General features: G+C 50.7%; 1 protein-coding gene across 7 annotated transcripts in view; it reads right to left on the bottom strand.

Annotated features, from left to right (window-relative positions):
• Positions 1–24,739, bottom strand: part of herc1 (HECT and RLD domain containing E3 ubiquitin protein ligase family member 1) — an 80,662-nt gene that overhangs the window by 1,182 nt on the left and 54,741 nt on the right. For all 7 annotated transcript variants that reach the window (XM_061221659.1, XM_061221664.1, XM_061221663.1 and 4 more), the window contains 26 exons: positions 23,930–24,057; positions 23,259–23,395; positions 20,366–20,566; positions 19,861–19,991; positions 19,556–19,761; positions 18,822–18,942; positions 17,601–17,747; positions 17,272–17,373; positions 16,971–17,144; positions 16,377–16,670; positions 16,199–16,264; positions 15,816–15,941; positions 14,151–14,289; positions 13,300–13,481; positions 12,269–12,424; positions 11,832–11,954; positions 11,423–11,525; positions 10,798–10,967; positions 9,153–9,291; positions 7,622–7,791; positions 5,656–5,825; positions 5,393–5,558; positions 4,461–4,537; positions 3,323–3,575; positions 2,145–2,297; positions 246–551 (listed from right to left, as the gene is read on the bottom strand). In XM_061221659.1, coding sequence (XP_061077643.1) covers positions 246–551; positions 2,145–2,297; positions 3,323–3,575; positions 4,461–4,537; positions 5,393–5,558; positions 5,656–5,825; positions 7,622–7,791; positions 9,153–9,291; positions 10,798–10,967; positions 11,423–11,525; positions 11,832–11,954; positions 12,269–12,424; positions 13,300–13,481; positions 14,151–14,289; positions 15,816–15,941; positions 16,199–16,264; positions 16,377–16,670; positions 16,971–17,144; positions 17,272–17,373; positions 17,601–17,747; positions 18,822–18,942; positions 19,556–19,761; positions 19,861–19,991; positions 20,366–20,566; positions 23,259–23,395; positions 23,930–24,057 — 4,140 coding nt within the window. The remainder of the gene's footprint in view (positions 1–245; positions 552–2,144; positions 2,298–3,322; positions 3,576–4,460; positions 4,538–5,392; positions 5,559–5,655; positions 5,826–7,621; positions 7,792–9,152; positions 9,292–10,797; positions 10,968–11,422; positions 11,526–11,831; positions 11,955–12,268; positions 12,425–13,299; positions 13,482–14,150; positions 14,290–15,815; positions 15,942–16,198; positions 16,265–16,376; positions 16,671–16,970; positions 17,145–17,271; positions 17,374–17,600; positions 17,748–18,821; positions 18,943–19,555; positions 19,762–19,860; positions 19,992–20,365; positions 20,567–23,258; positions 23,396–23,929; positions 24,058–24,739) is intronic.

Consider the following 24,739-nt stretch of genomic DNA (forward strand, 5'->3'; position numbering starts at 1 on the left):
CAGCGAAGCATAGACACTGGATTTGAAAACAATTCCAAAACAGCTACGTAGACCTTCCAGGTCCCAGTCAAACACCTTAGCCACTAGGCTACACAGTCTGCCCAAATGTATAACTATTATTATCATTACCAATATTACTATTATCATTATTACACTGGGGCTTGAACCACCAGCTGTCCAAGGCCCTGGTCATGGGCCTTAGCTCCAAGGCTACAGGCTGCCCTAAGGGCAGAAGAGGCTCTCACCCGGTCCACCTTCATGATCTGGAACCTCTGGGAGATGTCTGCGGTGTTGGCGGGCAGGCGTGAGCGGCCGGAGACGAAGCGCATGAAGAGCACGCGCTCCTCGTTGGAGAACTCGTCCAGCGTCTGCCAGAACCACTGCACCAGCTGGTGCTGCTCGTCCACCTCGCGGTAGCGCACCACCTTCTTCAGCACGTCCACCGAGATCTCCGGCAGGCCGCACACGCTCTGCTCCAGCTGCCCGGCCGTCAGCAGCGAGAGCAGGGGCACGGGCACGATCCACGACATGCCCTCGCGCACCGCCGCCACCTGCGGGCGGGGAGGGAGAGCGCAGCCCGCCGTGAGACCGGCGCCGGACACGGGACGACACGCACCCCCCCACAAAAACACGCACCCCTCACTAAAACACACGCACCCCCCCACAAAAACACGCGCACCCCCCACAAAAACACGCGCACCCCCCCACAAAAACACACGCACCCCCCCCACAAAAACACACGCACCCCCCCACAAAAACACACGCACCCCCCCACAAAAACACACGCACCCCCCCCCAAAAACACACGCACCCCCCACAAAAACACACGCACCCCCCACAAAAACACACGCACCCCCCCACAAAAACACACGCACCCCCCCACAAAAACACGCACCCCCCACAAAAACACACGCACCCCCCCACAAAAACACGCACCCCCCACAAAAACACGCACCCCCCACAAAAACACACGCACCACCCCACAAAAACACACGCACCCCCCACAAAAACACACGCACCCCCCCACAAAAACACGCACCCCCCACAAAAACACACGCACCCCCCACAAAAACACACGCACCCCCCCACAAAAACACACGCACCCCCCACACAAACACACGCACCCCCCACACAAACACACGCACCCCCCACACAAACACACGCACCCCTCCACAAAAACACACGCACCCCTCCACAAAAACACAGGCCCACGGACACATACACGGCGCACGCACGCACACACACACACACACAGCCGTACACACATACGCACCCACAAACACAGGCACACACAGATAACGTAAACTAACCATGTTCCGAACACCAAGTTAGCTCACCATGTTCTGAACAGTGCAACTTTCATGATGAATAACTAAAAAATTACTGCTTTGGTTTTTGTGTGTGTATGACGTATAATTCCTTCCGTTTTCATAAGAACTTGGTACGAGTCACGTACGCGATCCATTTCAGCATACAGTGACATGGTAATAGTGCTCCACTGTGACATTGTGGTGGGGAAGCTCCTGTTAACGAGAGACTACGAACAGGATTATACGGGACGTGTTCGGACCACCTTGAGCGGTCTTACAAACACAGGGAAGTTATGTGTTGTTTTCTCTATCAATTTTGGTCTAATTGTTTTAGTCTCTGGGACAATGAATAAGCAACCGGAATCATAAACCACATTCCTCAGGAGAAAAACTGCCATTGAACAGACATTAACTTCTGGTGGAAGCGGCCGCTTCCCCGTGTTTTGTTCGAAACACGGCGAGTTTACGTTACACACCCAAAAACATGTGCGCACACATACGCACTCATACACACACACCCACACGTGCACACCCACACGTGCACACACACCCACACGGGCACACCCACAGCGGGCACTCCCTTGCATACATTATTTACGTACATTAGTGTTTGCTCACAGTCGCAGACATAGTTAATGTCTTCAATAAAAACATATCCCCAAAGCAAACGAGCAATTAACTTTACAACAGACGCATGCTGCTATCAAACACACACCCTTCCCCATACCTTAGACACACACACACACACCCTAACAAACTGGTTCTCCCCCACCCTCCGTCAGCGTAGAACAGGTGTATTGTGGGTTGCCCCAGTGTTGGGTGTCATGTCCTCACCTGGCGGTGTATTTCGTGCAGCCGGTACTCGATGGCACGCTCCACGTACTCCTTCCGGTTGGAGAAGGTGAGCGGAATGCTGTTCCCTCCCGGGATTATGGGCACCATCTTCCCGTCCGCACTCTGGCCCACGAACGAGTCAATGGGGATCATCTGGAAGACACAAGACACAGGGCTTAGTGTGTGTGCGCGCGCACACACACAGACAGACACACAGACACACAGACAGACACACAGACACAGACACACAAACACACACACACAGACAGACACACAGACACAGACACAGACACAGACACAGACACAGACACAAAGGCAGGACTGATTTACTCCCTCCTGCGGATTTACTGTGACGCACAGGAGCTGAACTTTGTCCATTGACCTCCCATATGAAACCGGATAATTGAGCAATATTATTCCACCAGACTGAAGGAGGGGCCCTTCCCCAGCAAACATCAATTTAATTTAATTGGTGTATTGATTTCATTGAAACCCGCATGGAACCGATTGGCTCAGCTCATACGTACCTATCAGTAGGGAAAGGGAGACGGGGAGGTGAGTCACGACAGTCACTTCTGCGTTTAAACATAAATTATTCATTTCTTCGTGTTCTCGCAGTTGTCGGTAAGCCTTCTTACACAGGCTCTCTTGATAGACATAAACGACGTGCTGTGGAGGTGGGGCTTATGGCAGGTGTAGGGAGGCACTGGACGCAGACAGAGCTGAGCGCGCTCAGTTAAAATGGGCGCCAGGATCTGAAAGGCAGCCGGGAGGAGACCGCGAGCCCCAGTGTGCGAGGAGCAGGGCGCCAGATCGGAGAGGACAGGTGCAGTGTGGATGGAGGTCAGCCAAATGTTTAAAAAAACACGGGCCGGCCCCGAACAGCCCTGCTACCTCAGGCTCCGCGGAGGTGCCAAGCGGCACGGGGCCCCTCCCTGCCCGGTCCCTGGAGAGGGTGGCACGGGGGCGACGGCCGCCGGGAAAGCTGCCAAGCCGCAGCAGGAAGCTCCAGCCCCAGGGGCCGGGCGTTTGTAGAAAGCGCTCGCGAGCCCTTTCGCCCTTTTCCACCAACGAACGCGGAGCGGTGGGGCAGATAAGGCCACGGCTCTGTCTAAACAGACGGGCGGGGGGTGTGGGTGGGGGTCGGGGGGGGGGGGGACTCTCGCTGGCTCCGTTACCTCATGGAAATTTTCCTCGGTGATGCCGCTGTCTTCAATGTGAAGAATGCTGTTGAGCGTCTGCACGTACAGCAGGTCCACCTCCTCCAGGTCTTCCAGCACCAGCGGGATGCAGCACAGCTGCTTCCACACCAGCGGGGCCAGGTGCAGGTCCAGGGGCTTCTTGGTGCGGATGGCCACGCCCATCAGGATGCCCAGGAACTTGAACTGCAGGAGGTGCTCGTCCAGGCAGGCCGAGGGGTTGAACAGGAACCTGGGGAGGGGAGAAGGGCGCCGCTTAGTGGCCAGGAGGACCGGTTACGCCAAATGCGACCGGATAGATAAAATGCGAACAAACATGATCGGACACAACCAAACAAAAATAAAAAAGCAACCAAACACAAACAAACACGCAAGAAAACAAAACACAACCCAATGCAAGCAAACAAAAACAAAAAACAACCAAACGCGACCAAACATAAATAAAACACAACCAAACATGACCAAACAAAAACAAAATACAACCAAACCAAAAAAAAAAAAAAGCAAGAGACATGATCAAATGCAACCAAACAAAAACAAAACAAACAAAAACAAAACCGAACATGACCGAAAAACCCCAAAATGCAACCAAACACGATCAAGTACGACTGAACGCTACCAATCAACCCCAACACATACCCAGACACTCAATGCAGGACTAACTGACCGAGCTGAAAAAGTCAAGCCAAGCAAAGCTGCACACCTCAATTTCCAGGTCGCAATATATAGGTTAGGCTATCGTTGCCAGTTAATTACCACTGCTTCTCCCGTAAGATTAATAACGGCAACGGATATAGCTGACCTCAAAACTGCAAACTTCACCACTGTGACAACTGCCCCCACCCCCTTTCTCACCTCTACACCGGCTGCAAGCGGAGCGAGCTCAGGCTATCATTTCAGAAAGACAATAATGATACTCCAGGGTACTGAGGAGCGGCCATTTTATCACAGCGGCGAGACGGACGAGGTGGCGGCCCGCAGCTCTGCTGCCCGCGTGCGTATATCTCAAAACAACTGTGGCCTTTCCGGCTGGTTTGAGGGGAAATGGCCATTAGGAAGTGCAATTCTCCCTGGACTTGGACACGCGGGCGTTATTGACAGCGTGCAGACGGCTCACCTGTCTCTGTTGTAGCCCACCTCAGCCGTGGCGTTGGGGGAGGGGATGAGCAGGTCTGCCACGCCCGTCTCCAGCTCCTGCGCAACAGGGGAAAGACACCTGTGAGACACAAAGAGCCGGGTGCGCTAAACGCGGCTGTGGTCCGCACTGCGCAGAACACAGGCCCCAGTCTCAGCTGCGCAGAACACAGTCTCAGCTGCGCAGAACACAGTCTCAGCTGCGCAGAACACAGTCTCAGCTGCGCAGAACACAGTCTCAGCTGCGCAGAACACAGTCACAGCTGCGCAGAACACAGTCACAGCTGCGCAGAACACAGTCACAGCTGCGCAGAACACAGGCCCCAGTCTCAGCTGTGCTTGGCAGTGGCTGAATCAGCCGGCTGCCAGAGCTCACTATCTATTATCCTACGTGTAGAAGACGCAGCTCAGCCTGGGGAGTGAATACAAGGCCTTCATTTTCCCTCTTTTTCCACTTCTATTGAACATAATCTCCCCCGCTTAACTGAAAGCAGACTAAATTCACCGGTGGAGAAAATGATCATTTTTGTTCGTCAAACAAAGCACAAGATTCTCCTGCAAGCGTTTCACTCATACTATGCGTTTTGTGGGTTATATACTGCTATATATATATATATATATATATATATATATATATATATATATATATATATATATACACACACATATATATATATATACATATATATACGTATATATATATACACATATATATATATATATAAATAATACTGCTATATTGGGGAGGCAGGTCTGGCATTTGCTGTTCTGCTGCTCTGTAAAGTATCTTCGTGACAGTCTTCTGTAAAAGACCCGACACAAATAAAACTGGCACACACAGAGCACATTTATGGAGCAGGTTCCGCCGTGTGACCAGCGGGCTGGGTGAGGCCGGCGGCCTCTCTCGGCGGGTACCTGGCACATCTCGGTGATGGTGTCGTCGAACACTCCCCCGGCGTCGTCCGCGCCCTCGCCCACCAGCTTCACCTTCCAGGCGCGGGAGGGCAGCCGCAGGTCCGAGGCGTTGAGCTTCACCACCTGCCGGGCGATCTGCACCAGGATGGGCTTGCACTTGCGCCCCCTGGAGGAGGGAGGAAAGCGTGCGGGCGGAGGGTCAGCGCGCGCGGGAGGTGCTACGGCAAACCCTTCTCACCCGCCCTAAAGGTGACTGCACTGACCGGGTGGAGATCCTCTTGACGGTGATCTGGGGGCCGTAGTTCTTGCCCTGCACCATGGTCTTGCCGATGGAGCGCACCATGGGCAGGGTGTAGACCCGCGGGGCCAGCAGGGGCCTCAGCTGGCCCTGGACGATGCCCCAGGTCCCCGCGTTGTAATGCGACGTGCAGCTCTGCAACGGGGGTAAAAGCTGTTAGCATAATGCTAATGTCACCTGCACCAGCGCAACAGCAAAAAACAGACAGAAAAACATTTGTGCCACTTAAGGTGCTTAACCCCCGCTTGCAGTTTGACTAAATGACTTTACTACTGACAATATGGTTGATTGCTTGTTTTTAAATGAGATCTGGGGACAGTCGGATGGCCCAGCCATTTTAATTGAAGCCAGCCCCCTGGGTATATTTTTCCAATAGGGTTGACAGAAAGGGTGGCGGAAAGGGTGCCACCTTGTACTCAGGTCGTTGAAAACAAATTAGCTTTGATGAGCTGAACTTGTCATTTTAAAACAAATTGCTGAATAGCTGCCTAAATCCGCTGATTTGATAGTTTGATTATATCTGGGGACTTCAACATCCACGTTGATAATCCCACTGATGTGCCAAGGAGTTCTTAAGTCTCAGAAGTTTGTTTCATTTTACCCAGCATATCTAGGATGTCTAGAATGGCTGTAATGTACATTACATTTGATCATCATGGTCTTGATATCAATGTTAGCTCTGTTCTCGATGGTGATCTTTGGTTATTATTGTACGGTTCTTGTTGCTTGTTTAGTTATTAACGAAGTAAACGCCATAAAAATAGCCATCTAAATGCCAATGCATTACTGTTTGTCTAGCTCACCAAGTGGCCTACCCACACATTTCTCATCCTCTGATATTTTAGTGGATAAACTAAAATATCTTTCTAACTAGTTTTAGAAAGCATTGGTAGCATTGCTCCAGTGAAAACCAAGATTCTTTCAGGTAAGCGAAAAGTTAGTAAGACAGCTAAACAGGGACTGCCAAAAAGCAGAGAGAACTGAAGAAGAAGTTTTAAGTGCACTTTGATATCTATATATGATACACTTTTATCTCTGCTGAGCTCTTCAACCGGTCCCCTTTTCCCATTCCCACGACCTTTTTGAAAACAGTTTTTAAAAGGTCTCTGAGGGGATGTGCTTACCACGGTAAATTGCTCTTTATTACTGGTACTTCTCCTAGCTCACACAAAACGCTTAGGCCTTTATTAAACAAAGGTTGTCTTCATTCTTTTGTAATTAGCAATTATAGATCTATTTTCAACCTTTAGTTTCTCAGCAAAATACTTGGAAAAAGTGCTATTCAAGCAATTAAATTAGTTTTTGAACATTTAAAAATAATGGCTCTAGTCTGTATATGCTCATTGTTTAGGGAAAATCAGGGCGCAGACCTACTGTACAAAGCCTGAAATGTAATGTGATTAACTGTATGATTCTTTTAATCCACTTCCACCCTGCCTCAATAGCTTCTGCTGCAGCGCTCTTTTGGCAGAGACAATGGTTCCCAGAGCCAAAGACAGCTCCTGCTGTGGGTGTGTGTGCGTGTGTGTGTTCGTGTGTGCGTATGTGTGTGTGCGTGTGTGCGTGCGTGCGCGTGTGTGCATGTGCGTGTGCGTGTGTGTTCGTGTGTGTGTGCGTGTGTGTGTGTGGCCTGTGTGTGTGCGTGTGTTCGTATGTGTGTGCGTGTGTGCGTGCGTGCTCGTGTGTGCGTGTGCGTGCGTGTGTGTGTGTTCGTGTGTGTGGCCTGTGTGTGTGCGTATGTGCGTGTGTGTGTGCGCGCGCGTGTGTGTGCGTGCGTGTGTGTTCGTGTGCGCATGTGTGTGTGTGTGTGCGTGTTCGTGTGTGTGTGAGTGTGTGCGTGTGTGTGTGTGTGTGGGTGTGTGCGTGTGTGTGTGTGCGTGTGTGTGTGTGTGTGCGTACGCGCATGCGTGCGTGTAAGAGCGTGATCTGACCTGGTTGTTGGGGCTCAGGTTGAGCAGTCTCCAGGAGGAGTACATGAGGTCAGAGAAGTGGTATAGCAGGCGCAGCCGGGCGCGGATGGCCTCCATGCTGACCTCCTTCAGGGAGCTGTACTGCGGGGGCACGGCCACGGGCAGCCCCAACTGCAGGGGCACCGAGGAGCCTGGGGAGGAGAGGGACAGCAACGTCACTACACACTGGCCACTCACTTTTTAACACTCTTATTCATGCCCACGTACCACAGTAACAATAAAGGACAAAAACAACATCGACACAAATGAATGACGTGTATACTTGCAGGATTATTAGGGATGCAAATAACTGTGCCACACTAGTCATATTGCCAAAGCAATACAATATTATACTGTACATAGAAACACACAGAGATATGGATGTATAAGATGAACTCACTCTCACACACATACAATGCTCTCTCTCTTACACACACACAGACTGTACACACACACACACACACACACACACACACACACACACACACAGATCTCATGCTTGTTAGCGCTAGCATGTAGCACTTGGCTTGGTGCTGCGCGGTGGCTGCCCTGTGCCAGATTACTCACACACACAAATCAGGTGATGAGGTAAGGATTTATGCACCGATTAAAGTGTGAGATAATTAGACGGTCAGATGGAAGGAGCCAGAACTCTTGAGGTTAACAGCACAGCTCTGGCATCGAGTGCTGTCGGAATTTTCACGTACAGATGAGTCAGACGCTTGGTTAAAGATTTCCCGTCCAAGCCCGGCTGCCAGCCCAGATTAGCTCCAGTCACAAGGCTACAGGGTGATATGGCTGCCGCAGAAGCGTGGGTGTGGTGGCAGGGCTCGGCGCAGAAACACCGAGCACCATAAAACTGACGCAAGCCTCAAAACAGTCGCAACGATTGTTTCCCATGTCACAAATTTCACACTGGGCATTGCACACGAGTGCTGTCACATGTCTAAAAACTTTCAGGAGTTTCTGTCCATCAACTTCGACACTTGTAGTTAATGCACCGGGAGGTCAATAGGAGCACTAGGGAGACAGGTTTGAAGGTGTGGGGTGTGGTTTGAAGGTGTGGGGACAGGTTTGAGGGCATGGGGATAGGTTTGAGGGTGTGACAACGTGGTTTCAGGGTGTGGGAGCGTGGTTTGAGGGTTTGGGGACAGGTTTCAGGGTGTGCTTTGAGGGCGTAGGAGCGTGGTTTGAGGGTGTGGTTTGAGGGCGTGTGAGCGTAGTTTGAGGGTGTGGGGACAGGTTTGAGGGCGTGGGAGCGTGGTTTGAGGGTGTGGTTTGGGGGCGTGGGAGCGTGGTTGAGGGCGTGGTTTGAGGGTGTGGGGAAAGGTTTGAGGGTGTGGTTTGAGGGTGTGGGAGCATGGTTTGAGGGCGTGGTTTGAGGGTGTGGGGACAGGTTTGAGGGTGTGGTTTGAGGGTGTGGTTTGAGGGCGTGGGGACAGGTTTGAGGGTGTGGTTTGAGGGCGTGGGGACAGGTTTGAGGGTGTGGTTTGAGGGCGTGGGGACAGGTTACCTGGCGCTCTGGGCGGGACGGAGGGGGCGGTCCAGGCTGCACTGTGGCAGCGGCCAGCAGAGATCTGGTGGATGTTCTTCCCCTGCAGGGTGGTCACCAGCGTGGGCTCTCTCATGTGGTTGGTGTGGCTCAGTCCCAGCTGCAGAGAAAGAAACACAGGACCGGCCCTATAGTCAGCTGGATCCACCAGAGTTTATTATGGGTTTATTTGGACTTGGCTTATTGGAAACACAGTTCAAAGCACTGACAGTGATGTTATCCAGGCAGGGTATGGAAAGCAATCGATGCCAAAACGTCGTTAAAAAATATGCCTCGTCGCAGTTATTTTTGACCCGCTGACATCGCGGTATCAACGCGGCATTTCTGCTCACCTCAACGTGCTTAAAAAAAAACCTCAACAGCATCGATGCAGGAATTATGTGTAATTGCCATATTGCGTCAAGACCTGTGTCACCCCTATGTCATTTTCTGAGCGTGTTAACACAATCTGCTATATTGTGATGTGCCCCTTAAATAAGCTATGCTTGGCTTTGGCTCTTAATCATGTCAACACATAAAATTTTCACGTCAAAAATGCAAACACGTCAACGCTTCAAATGTGCCAAAAATCGATGTGTTGACATTCATTCTAATTTGTCTAAAGAAGTTCACCTCCAGTTCAAACAGCAATGTCAACAGGAAAACAATTAACGTGATTTTATTTTTGACATTTTGGCACTGCTGGTTTTCCATAGCCGAGGGAGTCACGTGTCCGCCAGTTATGCCAGTTACTTTTCTTTTTTAACTTTATTTCCATGTCTGCTGTGAATATCTGTCGAAAAAAGGAAGGCCTCTCTCTCACAGGAAGCACTGCAGGAGCTGTAGCTTCCGGTGTCAATATTTGAATATATAAGTACATCAAAGGTAATACCTTCGAGTTCACCCACAGACTGACTGGGGCTGCCATTATCAGTCAAAAACAACGGGCTGACAATGCAGGAAAAACACTGCTTTGAGTATTCTTCCATCCGAACAAGGCCTATTCCATCCAAGCAAGGCCTAGAGTATTATTCTATCAGAACAAGGACTAGAGTACTATTCCATCAGAACAAGGTGCTGATAGGCCTGGAGTATTATTTCATCCGAAAGGCGGTAACAGGCTTAGTATCACGGCCGCTGAGTTGGTAGAAGAGCGTGTTAGGGCTTCACAATGCCATATGTATAATTCATTCTCACCACACAGAGATAATGATCTCATTCGTTACACAAGACCTGGCTTTGCCATTAATCCAGAACCCTGTGGAGTCCCTCTCCATCTTTCTCCTTCCTTCTCTTTTTTAAGGCACAAAAATAACCTGTTTCTCGGTGATGAGAAGCAAGGCCATTAAGATCCTTCCATCTCTCGGCATACCACCCCCCCTCTTTTACGAACCCTGCTTTTGCGCTCAGGAGGACTGCCTACGTAGCAGCCGCTCAAAGTAGATTTCAACATGAAATGGACGGTTAGCCCATGCTAATGCCAGTTAGCCCAGTGAATGCCAGATTAGCGCACGGCACAGGCAGGATGACGGTTCAGGAGGATAGCGGTTGGGGTCTTCTGAAGAGCGGGGGAGATGGAGGAGTGTGAAAGCTCAGGCTTAACTCCAGCAGCCTGACGGCCTCTCACCTGCCCCTCCGAGTTGCTGCCCCAGGTGTACACGTCCCCGGTGGAGGACAGGGCGAGGGTGTGCTCCGCCCCCACCCCGATGTCCTCGATGAAGATGCCCGAGAGGGCGGGGACCTGCTGGGGCCTGTTGTGGTTCCGGGCCCGCCCCTCCGGCAGGCCAATCAGACGATCTGAAAGACAACCGCGACAGGTCAACTACATACACGAATAGAGGAGAACAGTTCAAATAAGAAAGTAAAAGGTTTTGCTGTATTGAACCTACGGCAAGCACTGGGTGGGGTGCTACGCTATCCTATGTTTTATTAAAGACTCTAGTATGAGCGATAAATATAAATACTAAATATGAAGTCAAAACTGTCCTTCTTTACTATCGAGTTCCGTTCTGCTGCAAAACAGTAAAGCATACAAGTAAGTCCCCACTAGGCTACTGCATAATGATTTCAGCCCCGCAGAGAGACTGATTATTGGGAGTTAAAGGTCAAATCTGCACCAGCCAGCCATTGAAGATAAAGACAGGCGGGAAATATATATATATCCGTGTCCTTTAAGTGGAACAGAGGGAGGTCCACACAGAGGGGGACTGTGAGACGCTCACTCGGGTTTGACGGAGCCAGGGGGGCGGTACCTTGGCCGAACGTGTACACGTTCCCGTCCTTGGTGAGAGCCACCGAGAACTGCGTCCCACAGCAGACCTTCTTGATTCCGATTCCACAGAGAACGTCCACTTTCTACAATTAGCAGGAAAACGGACACACATTGCGGCACTGAATGAGAAGGTCCATTATGTATGATTAACGGGGAAAAAAGCGAATGCACTACCAGGCTGAATGAGAACGTCCATTTTCTGCGTTTAACAGAAAAAAGCGAATGCACTACCAGGCTGAATGAGGGCGTCCATTTAGTACGATTAACGGAAACAAGCAAACACATCGAGGGCTGAACGGGAACGTCCACTTTCGGCGTTTGACAGAAAAATGGAAACACATTTAGGCTGAAAGGCGTGAGCTGGCGAGGCACGCCGGCAGCCACCCTACCTGGGGAGAGGACTTGGCTGTGGAATTTCCCAACCCCAGCTTGCCGTAGTCTCCGTCCCCGAACGCCCACACCATCATCCCGTCCGCCGACACGGCGAGCGTGTGATTCAGCCCGCAGGCCACCTGAGGGTCCAATTACAGCGCTGCGTCAGGCTCTGGCCCCACCTCCACCGTCAGCAGCGGCTAATTACATCGCCACGGGCATCGGAGGCTCCGTGGATTTGTATCGTGCCATTTAGAGAAGACTGTCACAAGGAGTAACAGAAGGGCAAACAACAAATAGCAACAACATGATGATAAACTACCCAGTGGGGGAAAAAAAACCCCACAAACCCTCAAAATGTCACTGATTCTGAGTTTGGAGAATACGAAACTCCCCTTTAGTGGTCATTGCTAAACCGGACAGAACCCACAGAGCAGACGGGGATGCAGTTTACCTGTCCGACCTGGTACCCCTCCAGGGCCGTGACCCTCTCCGGAAGCTTCTTGTTGGACGTGTTCCCCAGACCCAGCCGCCCGTAATCCCCGTTACCAAAGGAGAAGAGCTTGCCGTCAGCGGTCACCACGGCCGAATGCTTGAACCCGCAAGACATCTGCAGAGGCAGAGAGAAACGATCAATATCACGACACAATACTGACAAAACAAATCATCAATACTGCAACGCACATTCATTCTCTGGATGGCGAAAAGTTGCACATAAGATCACGCAGAGAGTGGGAGACATCTTCTCCTGCAAGCATCACGCATTTGTGTCCTTAACTGACACCGTCTTTTTTTCTCTGTCCGGGTCTGGAATTACTGTCAAGCGTTATAGACGGATAACCTCGTTTAACTTTTTCATCGTTGTCCTCAGTCCCCCCTTGAGAGACGCAAAACTAGGCTTAAGGCTAAATCTTAGGCCACGATCTCTGAGATTCAGCCTAGCTTCATCTATTTTTAAGTCTTCGTTTCCCAGAATAGCCAAATAAAACGTCAATTAAATAATGTCTGGAACCTATCGGTCTACTAAAGTGTGATAAATATTGGAAAGGAGATGGATGTGTGCTTATTCACTTATTCCCATTCTGGTGTTATAAAGCAAGCAAGAAATAAAGCAAGAGAAAATGCCTTGAGACACCTTTAAGCAGGTTAGTGGTTGTAAAACAGGCTATTGGCACCCAAAAAAGGACTTGAGTAATCATGAGGACAAACCAGCTTGTCATCGTGAAGAGAAAATCTCAAAATGCCCGAGCCCTAATGGAGATACATTTTTCCATTTTCAAGAAAGAAGTGTATGCGCATGGTGGGATTGCACTGCAAGGCTGTGCTACAGGAAGTGATGTCACTTCATACGCACTGCCAATTAAGCAATGAGAATCAACAGGGTCAACTACGGGTCCCCTGGATGCGGAGGTATGTGTTAATGACGAGAGGGGCTGCGTCCTGCGTCCTCTGAGAGGAAATGAATGATCGGGGATGACCTCTGACCTGCACCACCTCCTCGCCCTGCAGAGCCTCTATCTGGCGCGGTCGCCGCTGCCGGTCGCTGTTGCCGTGGCCCAGTTTGCCGTAGTCCCCGTCGCCCCAGCTGAACACCTCCCCGCTCTCCGTCAGTGCCATGGAGTGGCCGTCTGAGCCACAGGACGTGACCAGCTGGGTCACCACAAAGCCTGAGACGCGTACGAAAGGTAAATGGTAAATGTTGGCCTTCATATAGCGCTTTTATCAAAAGCGCTGTACAATTGATGCTTCTCATTCACCCATTCATAAACACACTCGCACACCAACGGCGATTGGCTGCCATGCAAGGCACCAACCAGCTCGTCAGGAGCATTTGGGGGTTAGGCGTCTTGCTCAGGGACAGTTCGACACAACAAGGGCAGGATCGAACTGGCAATCCTCGGATGGCCAGATGCCAGCTCTAACACTCATACACACGCAGAGCAAGGCACAAGGTGACACAGACACACACAAACAGAAGCGTGCACGCACACACACACACAGAACAAGGCACACGTGCACACACACACACGGGTGTCAGTGAGTTCACACACAGCCTGCAGGCTGTAAAGAGCTTAATAATATGTAAGATAAGATCATTATGCTCCCACTACTGATAAGCACTGTACACAAAGCTTCAATGCCCTCCACCTGCCACCCAGGTACTGCTCCTGTGGGTACCTTCCTGCTATCACCTCAGAGGTAAACAGGCAAGAAGTGCTCTGGGAGCACCATGGCCCCAATAAAACACTAATTTATTAAACTCTTAAACCAACAAGCTAATTCTATATCACCCCGGGACCCGGATCTGGGACATCCCAGGTCTGCCCTGCCCTTACCCTGCAGGGCGGAGATGACGGTCAGCACGTGCAGGTCGTCGGAGTTGCCCTGCCCCAGCCGGCCGTAGCTGCCCTCTCCGCAGGCCAGGACCGTGCCGTTGGCCTGGATGACGAAGGAGCAGTTCTGCCCGCACACCACCTGGGGCAGCATAGAGCACGCAGGACAGTGTGTGAGAGAGAAGGAAGACAATGAAGACAAATCCTGTTAACCTATTGTTGTTTTTGTTGCTTATTATTTTATTAATATTATAACTGTTAATTGTTCATGTTTAACTTTTACTTGTTGTTATATTCTTGTATGTTCCACGCTTGATTTGGCAATCTATACCTATGTATTTCCTGCCAATAAATTGAATTGAGAATTGAATTGAGAGAGAGAGAGAGCAAGTGAGAGAGCAAGAGAGAGAGACACAGTGAGAGAGCAAGAAAGAGAGAGAGAGAGAGTGAGAGAGCAAGAGAGAGTGCGAGAGCAAGAGAGAGAGACAGTGAGAGAGCAAGAGAGAGACACAGTGAGAGAGCAAGAGAGAGACACAGTGAGAGAGCAAGAGAGAGACACAGTGAGAGAGAGGCAGAGAGAGTGAGAACGAGTGAGAGATAGAGAGAAACAGACAGAGAGAGAAAGTGAGAGAGATAGAGAGAGAGAGAGAGAAAGTGAGAGAGAGATAGAGAAAGTGAGAGAGAGAGAGATAGAGAGAGAAAGTGAGAGAGATAGAGAGAGAAAGGGAGAGAGAGACCTTGCCCTACATCGCAGGGCTGGCTGAGAGCAGGAGCTCACACCTCCTGCAGGTTTGAATAATGAACAGGGGTCCGCAGGAGCTGGACTCCACAGCGGCGCCGCGGCGCTGAAATATGGCCGGCTGACGGGCGGGGGAAACGGAGCGGCGCGGCTGCATTATTCACCAGGGCCTGCGGGCCTGGCACACGAGCCCCGCAACACGGCCGCCCGAGGCGTCTGGGTCACTTCTGCACACCCATATGGCACGCTGCTCTCCCTATAAGCCATGCTCCTGGAGGTCTACTGGCCCGTAGGGTTTCAATCCGACCCCAAACAAAGCAGACCTCATTCAGCAGCTAGAGCGGGGCTGCCCAACCCTGTTCCTGGAGATCTACCGGCCTGTAGGTTTTCACTCCAACCCTGACAAAGCAGACCTCATTCAACAGCTAGAGATCTCGTTGTGCTGTTAATTAGTAGTCAGGTGAGCCAAATTAGGGTTGAAATGAAAACCTAGAGGATGGCAGATCTCCAGGAACACGGCTGGTAGCCCAGCTCTAAGCTCTGGATATCAGTTTGGGGCAGTGATCTCAGTGGTCGTGTTCAGTATCTCATGACTCTTGATTACATACTTTCTTAATGCAGAAGCCACACAGCTGGTGGTCCGGTATTACCTTAACACTTACTTGGCTCGAAAGACACAAAGTAAGAAAGACTATCACCGGTATAGAGTAGGTACTCTGGTAGGAGTATCAGCAGTATAGAGTATGTATTCTGGTAGGAGGTTCAGCAGTATAGAGTATGTATTCTGGTAGGATGATCAGCAGTATAGAGTATGTATTCTGGTAGGATGATCAGCAGTAAAGTGTATGTACTCCGGTAGGATTATTAGCAGAGTAGAGCATGCTCTCTGGGAAACAGAAGGCACACATGGTGTTTACATGACGGCTCACCTGTTGGGCCTGGGAGAAGGAGGGGGCGATGGTTGGCACCAGTGTGTTTCTGCCAGCCTCAGCCAGCTGCCCATGGCGCCCAGCTCCCCACAACAGCACATCACACTTTCCCCCAAGGTGCCAGTCCTGCAGCACAACAACAACATGCACGTTAGACACACACACGCATATACACACGCACACGCACATATCACACACACACATGCACATACACGCACGCACGCACGCACGCACGCACACACGCACACACGCACACACATACATATACACACACACGCACACACGCACGCACACACGCACGCACACACGCACGCACACACGCACACGCAAAAACAAACAAACACACACAAAGCCACTCGCACGCAAGCACACACAGTTCTTACCTCCGGTCTGGAGGTGGCCCAGGACATAATCTGCTCGTCCATTCCAGAGACCCACTTGCTGTTGTCCTGGAAAGATCAAAGAAGGCTGATTAAATGACTGCTGTGTCCACAAACAGAGCACACCGGGAAACGACCAATCGGACGGCAGGGACGGGCAGGGCACGCGGACGCCTCTCACCATGAGCAGGGCCAGCTCAGCCTCGGGCACGGGCTCCAGGTCGGGCACAGTGAAGGATTCTGGGAAGGGGGCGCCGCGGGCCAGCGCCTCGGCCGCTTTGACGGTGGTGGAGAAGCAGTCGAGCCACGCCCACTCGCTGGGGCTCCAGGCGCCCGGGTCCAGGGGGCAGAGCCGCAGGTGGGGGGGCACGGGGGGGCTGCAGAGCAGCTGGTCCAGCTGCAGCCCCACTGCCAGCGAGGCCAGGCACTGCATGTAGGGGCTGTGCACCAGCTGCTCCCCGCACACCACGTGGGGCTGCGCACCAGACAATCACACACACACAATCACCCTCCATGTTCCTCATATTCATGCCTTATGGGGACCAAAAGCTGTAAGGGCACTGCATTAGCTCAGCTCAGAAATACCCGACATTTTCCATGTGTCGGGACCAAAATGTGCAAGTACACTCTCAGCTCAAAAACACCCCAAATTTTCCTCCTATTCATGCATTATGGGGACCAAAAGACACAAATGCACTCCCTGAGCTGAAAAATACCCTGAATCTTCCTGGTATTTGTATATATGTACGGGTGGGATCAGTGCGTAGTGCTGCACCTTCTCATAGGTGTACTGTTCCTGTAGCATCACAGGCAGCCTCTCCAGGAATGCCCGCATGCAGGGAGCCATGTTCAATCCCACCACCCCCTGCTTCTTCAGGGCCGTCCTGCAGGTGGCCAGCACGTGGTTGTTGGCCATGAACTCGGGCGTGCAGTTCACCACCAGCACGTCCTGCGGGGAACACAACCGCAAGTGAGCACGTTGCTCCGGCAACGACCATTGGCTGGCAGAAGCAGGAAAGGGGGGGGCGTTAGCCGCCTCCTTGGTAACAGGTTTGAGCGACGGGTGCCTCCTTTACCTTGGACCTGTTGGAGCAGATGGCCACTCCCACGTCCGGGATCCAGACGGTGTTGTGGACGGCACCCGACCCGGCAACGACGGTCTGGAGCACGGACCCGTCCTGTGGGGGGGAGAGGGGGAGGAAGAGAGTGGGGGGAGAGAGGGAGGAAGAAAGAGGGGGGAGAGAGGGAGGAAGAGAGAGGGGGGAGAGAGGGAGGAAGAGAGAGGGGGAGAGAGGAAGGGAATGAATGGGGCAGAGGGAGGGAAAGGGCGCAGGAGCTCCATGATTCAGCCGAGGGAGAAGTACTAGGTGTAAAGTAAACGGGGTTTGGGACTTCAGGGACTCACCCGCAGGGACCAGATGTTGACGAGGCCGCCCACGCCCCCGGACGCCAGGGCCAGGCCATCGGGGCTGAAGGCCAGGGTGCGGGCGGGCGTGATGTGGCCCTTCAGCTGAAACACGCAGCTCACCCCTTTGGGCCGTTTGTAAGAGTGCTGTGAAAGAGAGAGAGTCAATGGGGTGAGAGATAGCCCTCTAGGACGGCAAGGATACAACCTGCACAAAGCTCTCTATTGAGCAACCTCTTCCCTCTGTAATTTCCTGCTCTACTGATTCTGGCTTGGGCAGATTTTCCAAAGCAGGTTTTTATACAGTGGCAAGAAAAAGCATGCGAACCCTTTGGAATGACCTGTTTTTCTGCATAAATTGGTCATAAAATGTGATATGATCTGTAAGTCACAAGAATAGGCAAACACAATGTGCTTAAGCAAATACCACAAAATCAATTGGAATGTTTCATGTCTTTACTGAACACACCCATTAAACATTTGCAGTGCTGGTTGAAAAATGAAGTGAACCCTTCGATTTAATAACTGGTTGAACCTACTTTGGCAGCAATAACCTTAAGAGTGACGGGTATTTGCGGATCAGGCCTGATTGGACTATATTGGACTATTGTGCCTCACACAAGTGTTTCAGCTCACCATATTCTAAGGATGTCTGGTGCGAACGGCTCTCTGGAGGTCATTCCGCACCACCTCTATTGGACTAATGTCTGGGCTCTGATTGGGCCACTCAAAAATGGCAGATTTTCTTTTTTTTTTTTTAAGCCATACTGTAGTAGATTTACTTAGATGTTCACGGTTATAGTCCTGCTGCATCACCCAACTTCTACTGAGCTTCACCTGGCAGACAGCCACCCACACATTATCCTGTAGGATACTTTGATAGGAAATTCATCTTCCCCTCAATGATGGCAAGCTGTCCAGGTCTGGGCAGCAAAGCAGCCTCAAATCACGATACTCCCTCCATCATAGGGATGATGTTTTCATGTTGGTATGCGGTGCCATTTCTTACATCATACGCAGTGCTGTGTGTTCTTCCTGAACAATTCCACCTTCATTCCAAAGGGTTCACTTAACCTTTTCTTGCCACTGTACATCAACTGCTCATACAGCTGGCATGTGTGCTTATCAACAGCCGCAATGCAGTGCACTCTGGGACACGAGCCCCAACCTGGGCAGTAACACGTTTAGCTCCAGCGCCACCGCCTTGTCCTGCAGTTTTACCTTCAGCTTTGACTTTGGTTCCAGGTCCCAGCATGCATCACAGCTGCTGGAACTGCACTCTGGGAAGTGGCTCGCGTCCAGGGGGACGGTCCAGACACAGACCAGGCCGTTCTGGCAGCACCTGGAAGCACACGCACGGACACAGGGTCCGGTAAGAAACGGACGGAAAACCTTTCTCTTTCAGAGAACCGTTAAATAGGCCCATGTTTCTCAGGGAGTTATTTATCAAAAAGGGCTTCTGTGGTGTGTCGTTTGCAAGCAAAAACATCAAAGCCGAAAAAACAAGAAATCTCTTCTAAAATGTACTTTTTACATTTCTTGTTCAGGAACAAACAAAGAGACGTCGGCGAATTCTACAAGCGAAACATCTCTGGTTTGCGAACCGCATAGCCTTTGAAGAACAGCATTTGCCTGAACAATAACGGTAAAAGGAAGGAAACCACAGAGCGGTGGAATTATAAACAGCCACCGCGTGCGCCGGCGTGTTTTTTCCCCTTTTTCAATAAACGCTGCCGTTACTCGGGGAACGCGGCGCTCGTGTCAGCAGCGAGAGGCTAATGGGCTCTATTCTGGGAGGCCTGTCGAGTGCTTGGTAACAATCTCCCTCTCGTGTTCCTGCTGTTTCTGAGCGCCCGGCGCCATGGCGACCCAGCTGGCCGGATCCGGTCGGGACCGGCTGTAGAGGTGGGAGCGGGGGGGGGAGGGGTGTGCGGGCTGAGGACGGGACCACGTACGTAGCCAGCATGTTGAGGGGCTTGGGGCTCTGGCCGGGGAGGCCGCACCAGGCCACGCTGTTGACCGTGGCGGGATGAGCGAGGGCCTGCAGGCACCTCCAGCCCGCGCCGGGACAGGGGGAGGCCCACAGCTTCACCGTCTCCTCCTTCGCGCAGGTGAGGAGGACCTGGCCGCTCGGGTCCCACCGCATGCAGGTGATGGACTCCTGTGGGAGCAGCACAGTCCTCGATTACATTACCAACGCGAAAAGAACCCAAACTAAAATGACTGAGTCACGATGGAAACTCCCTCTTCCTCGGCTCACCTTGTGCGCGTCGATGACCACGACGGCCCCCTTCTCCAGCGGCTCTTTGGAGCCGATCAGAAGCTTCCCGTCGGCGTATCCGATGGCGAAGGGCTTGTCTTCGCCGTACCAGGCGATGTGCATTACAGCCACTAGTGGGAGCACACAAAGAGCCCGGTCACACACAAAACCATCAACAAAGTCCCGTCATGCGTTTCACCCACCCGTGAACACAGCCAGATGATATGACTAATTAGTTCTACCTCACGGCTGAAGAATTGGGCTAACTAGTAAATCCAGCTGGTTGGAACAAAATACTAGAGAGGAACCTGGATTTTACCCCTCATCATTTATCACCTTATTTACACTCAAAAAGACACATGGGGCAAAGACAAGCGCCCTCTACTGCCTCTAGTGTGCCGAGTTCACAACTAAAACATCATACAGTCAATGCATATGTAGAGAAAAAAACAAATAAATGAACAGATTAATGGTAAACAGCGCCCCCTGTAGGCAGGTCGCTCACCGTCCTTCCTGTAGCAGTGCTCCAGCTCCACCCGCTGCATGGTGGAGGCGTCGGCCACCTCGATCAGGCCCAGCGAGCCGTCCATGCGGCCCACCAGCAGCAGCTCCAGGGGCTCCCCGGCCCACAGCGAGGCCGGCTCCCTCTCCGGCCAGGCCAGGGCCGACACCCAGTGGGGCTGCACGTCCAGCAGGCCCTTCCCCCCTGCGAGAGACACCGTGAGCGTTACACAGTGTTACCATTACAGGCAGCTGTTACACCATGTTACACCATTACAGGCACCTGTTACACCATGTTACACCATTACAGGCAGCTGTTTCACCATGTTACACCATTACAGGCACCTGTTACACCATGTTACACCATTACAGGCAGCTGTTACACCATGTTACACCATGTTACACCATTACGGGCACCTGTTACACCATGTTACACCATTACAGGCACCTGTTACACCATGTTACACCATTACGGGCACCTGTTACACCATGTTACACCATTACAGGCACCTGTTACACCATGTTACACCATTACAGGCACCTATTACACCATGTTACACCATTACAGGCAGCTGTTACACCATGTTACACCATTACAGGCACCTGTTACAACTGGTTACACCATTACAGGCACCTGTTACACCATTACAGGCAGCTGTTACACCATGTTACACCATGTTACACCATTACGGGCACCCGTTACACCATGTTACACCATTACAGGCAGCTGTTACACCATGTTACACCATTACAGGCAGCTGTTACACCATGTTACACCATTACAGGCACCTATTACACCATGTTACACCATTACAGGCAGCTGTTACACCATGTTACACCATTACAGGCACCTATTACACCATGTTACACCATTACAGGCACCTATTACACCATGTTACACCATTACAGGCACCTATTATACCATGTTACACCATTACAGGCACCTGTTACACCATGTTACACCATTACAGGCACCTGTTACACCATGTTACACCATTACATGCACCGTTACAGTGTTACACCATTACAGGCACCTGTTGCACTGCTACATTCACACTCGTGAAACAACAACCCTTGAATTACTAGGGCATAAATGCTGCAGTATTTTTGGTCAGGTTTATGAGCATTTTTCTAGGTTTGCCATGTTGTACTTTTGTTGTAAATTTGCATTCAAAACTGAGGGCACACAACTTTAATGATTCTGAGCATGGTAGTACGATTCTCAAAGCTAGAAAATAAAAAATGTAGAAATAATTAGAATGAACCAAAAACTTCACTAGAAATGCTGATTGCTTAAATCCCAGGGCTTCATATTTAAATACATAACTCCTGGCCCTAATTGTCATGGAAGCAAAGCTGTTCAACTTCATAATGACTCCTCAGGTTGGGAGTATTTGCCAGTTAAATCTACATGCAAGTGGGGGGTTGGGGGGTTTGAAGGGACGTCTTCACAAAAGCCTTCCGAACCACGGAGAGAGCTGCCAAACCCCGTGACTTCAAGCGCACGAACCTGCCACTTGAAATGCCCCGACTCTTCAATCACTGTGATTGAGGTAATGACAGGCGACTGAAAGGCTCAGAGAGCTATTCTCACAGCGAGACGCTGCAGGACGGTGAGCGGGAGAGAGACAGCCCTGCCTGGCACTGAGACTCTCGCACCTCCAGAGGGACAGAAAGAACCGCCACACACGTTTCGGAGAGCGTGGGCGGGGGGGGGGGGGCAGATGCATCCGAAATCACGACGGGCGCGTCAACAAACCGGCAGCCCACGTCCGCCAGGCTTAACGCTTTGTACACCGACGTGCCGGTTTATACCTTCAAATCAACATTCTTTTGGGGGGGGGGGGTATGACATTTAAAATCCTGTTCAGGTTCGGCTGTAATTCCCACATAACCTAATTAGCCGAGCTCCATTTCGGAGGGCCCTGGCGGGCGGAGGACAGCTTGTCTTGACTGCGGGGCTTGGGTGACGATGCGAAAATTGGCTGCGAAGTCGGTCCACAGCCCTCGGGCCTGTGAATTCTTAATGACTGCTTCACACGGCTCCCGCCCACAGCGAATCGGATCCTGCACGAAACTCCTGTGCAACTTACAAACCTGCACAAATTTATTCCGGTACGCTGTCAATTAAATCCCCCGGCCTGCTTGGTATGAATCGTTTTCCGGCGACGTTAAAGTATAACGAAGTGGCCGTTTTATTTATAAATGAATGTTCTGTGCCTGGCCTGTGTCGTGGTAAAACTTAACCGACTACACCGAAAAGCCATTTCCAGGAAGATTACTTTGCAGAAGTGACCAGACAGAACTCAGTGCATCTCTCTCTGCCTGCACTGAACAGTGTCATTCATTACTCTACCATACTGAGAAACTGCATACAGATGCCTACAGTCATAAACTCAAAACAAACTGCTGTTCTAACTGAAGACTCGCATACAGCCTTCTGAAAGCATTTGGGGTGTTATTTCTCCTTTAGAGTCCTTGTTTATTTCTTAACAGTTAAACTGAAGTAAGAAAAACGAACTAAAAAGGATTATGAAAACCATTTTCCATTTGATTAGCACCAGTGAGCAAACAGGGCTCTAGAAAGCTCCGGGGCAGAGTGCCGTTGTTCCAAACGCAGTCAGTCTGTAAAGCACGACCTCGTCAGAGGGACTGCGATATCACTTCTGTACGTGCGACATTCAGCCGTAGGTGCAATTACAGGAACGAGCGGAGAGCTCTTTGGCCCCGACGCGCCTACACGCTTCATCTGCACGCCCACTGAACGCTCTGGCACGGAACCGTTTAAAAATCTACATTTTCAAAAGGTTAAGAAAGTAAACAGTAAAAGTGATGGGGGGGAAAAAAGAAGGAAAACATCAATAGAATGCGAGAGGGCACGAAGGCCGGCGCCTCACCGTTGACTTGCCAGATGTTGACCATCTTCTCCATGGCGGCTGCCAGGTATTTTCCGCTGACGCTCCAGGAGAGAGGGGCCAGGCTGGGGTCACCCGGGGAGCCCAAACAGCTCAGGCCATCGTCTGCGGACCCGTCCCTGCCGGACACACGCACGCACGTTTGAGACAACCGCCTACTCGGCCACCGCTGAGACTTTCACAAGCCAGATCAAACGGTGCCAGGAATAAATGTGTGGCCGTTGTCGTAAAAACCGTTTCTTTTCCCCCCAGGGATTAAAAAAGGTCTCACGCAGTTCCATGAACTGCAAATGTCTCATCACTCGAGAGCCAAAATCTAAATCCCACCATGTGATAAACATAATTATGTGTTGGTAAATGGTAAATGGGGGGGAAAGAACCAAATGTCTTTTTTTGACCTTTCTGAGAATTCCATTCTTGTGCAACGGACACAATCTTTTTTTCATGCTGTAGAAGCTTCATTACCCCAATACCTTCCTATCTAACAATGCTGTATAAAAAAATCTCATGTTCTCACGGTGATGCTGAAGAAACACAGTGTCCCGTGGAAAAAGAACACTCAGGTGGTCTCTAAACGGCAGCCACTAAGCCGGTAACAAGCCTGTCATGACGTTAATGCCATTTCCCCCCGGACAGTCGAGAGAGCCGCTCACGTTTTATTGAAGATGCAGGTCTGCTGGAGGGTGTACTGGTTCTTGGTCACGTTCCACACCCTGACGGTACCGTCATTACCGCTGGTGGCCAGCAGGCCTTTTCTGCTGCTCCAGCCGCAAGCGATAACCTGCCCAACAGCAAAATCAAATTCCCAGTCAAAACGTTCATACAGCACGGCACTTCAATGACACATTAATGACAACAGTAACATTAAAAAAATATATCTATTTCTTTGGCTATAAAAGCCAACCAAACCAGCTGCAAAATGACACCACTTTAAAAAGGTTCTTGGCAGCAAAGAAAGTCCAGTTAAGGATTACTTTCGGCATTCAGCTTAATTTACAAGTACAATTTAGATACAAATGTCAGCTAGCTAATGGTCAGAAATATTTGCACACTGACATTTCCATACTTCAGAGTGATGATTTAAATTTGGGCAAGTTCCCATGACAATTCAAGACCAATGTGATATTTGCCCACTTTCCATGACTTTTCCACAAATTCCCTACATGAACTTTCCACAAATTCCCTACACAAAAGTATTCCAAAAATGTTTGATAGTAAAAAGACTATGGGCATGGTTAATCGATTAACCAGTTGGTTAATGGACATAATGGACACTTGACCAAAATGGCCAGATAAAGTTTATTCTTTTTTTTTTTTCTTAAACATTAATAAAAATGTTTTTAAGACTGTTCTATAATTTGACTGGAGTTATGGGTAGCCTACAGTAGTGGGGTCATAGAATTTCAGATTAGCCAAATTAACATGATTGCAGCGCCGCGGACTCAAAAACGCAGCGGTATGGC

This window comes from Conger conger, chromosome 15, assembly GCF_963514075.1.
Source record: "Conger conger chromosome 15, fConCon1.1, whole genome shotgun sequence".
NCBI classification, from domain to species: domain Eukaryota; kingdom Metazoa; phylum Chordata; class Actinopteri; order Anguilliformes; family Congridae; genus Conger; species Conger conger.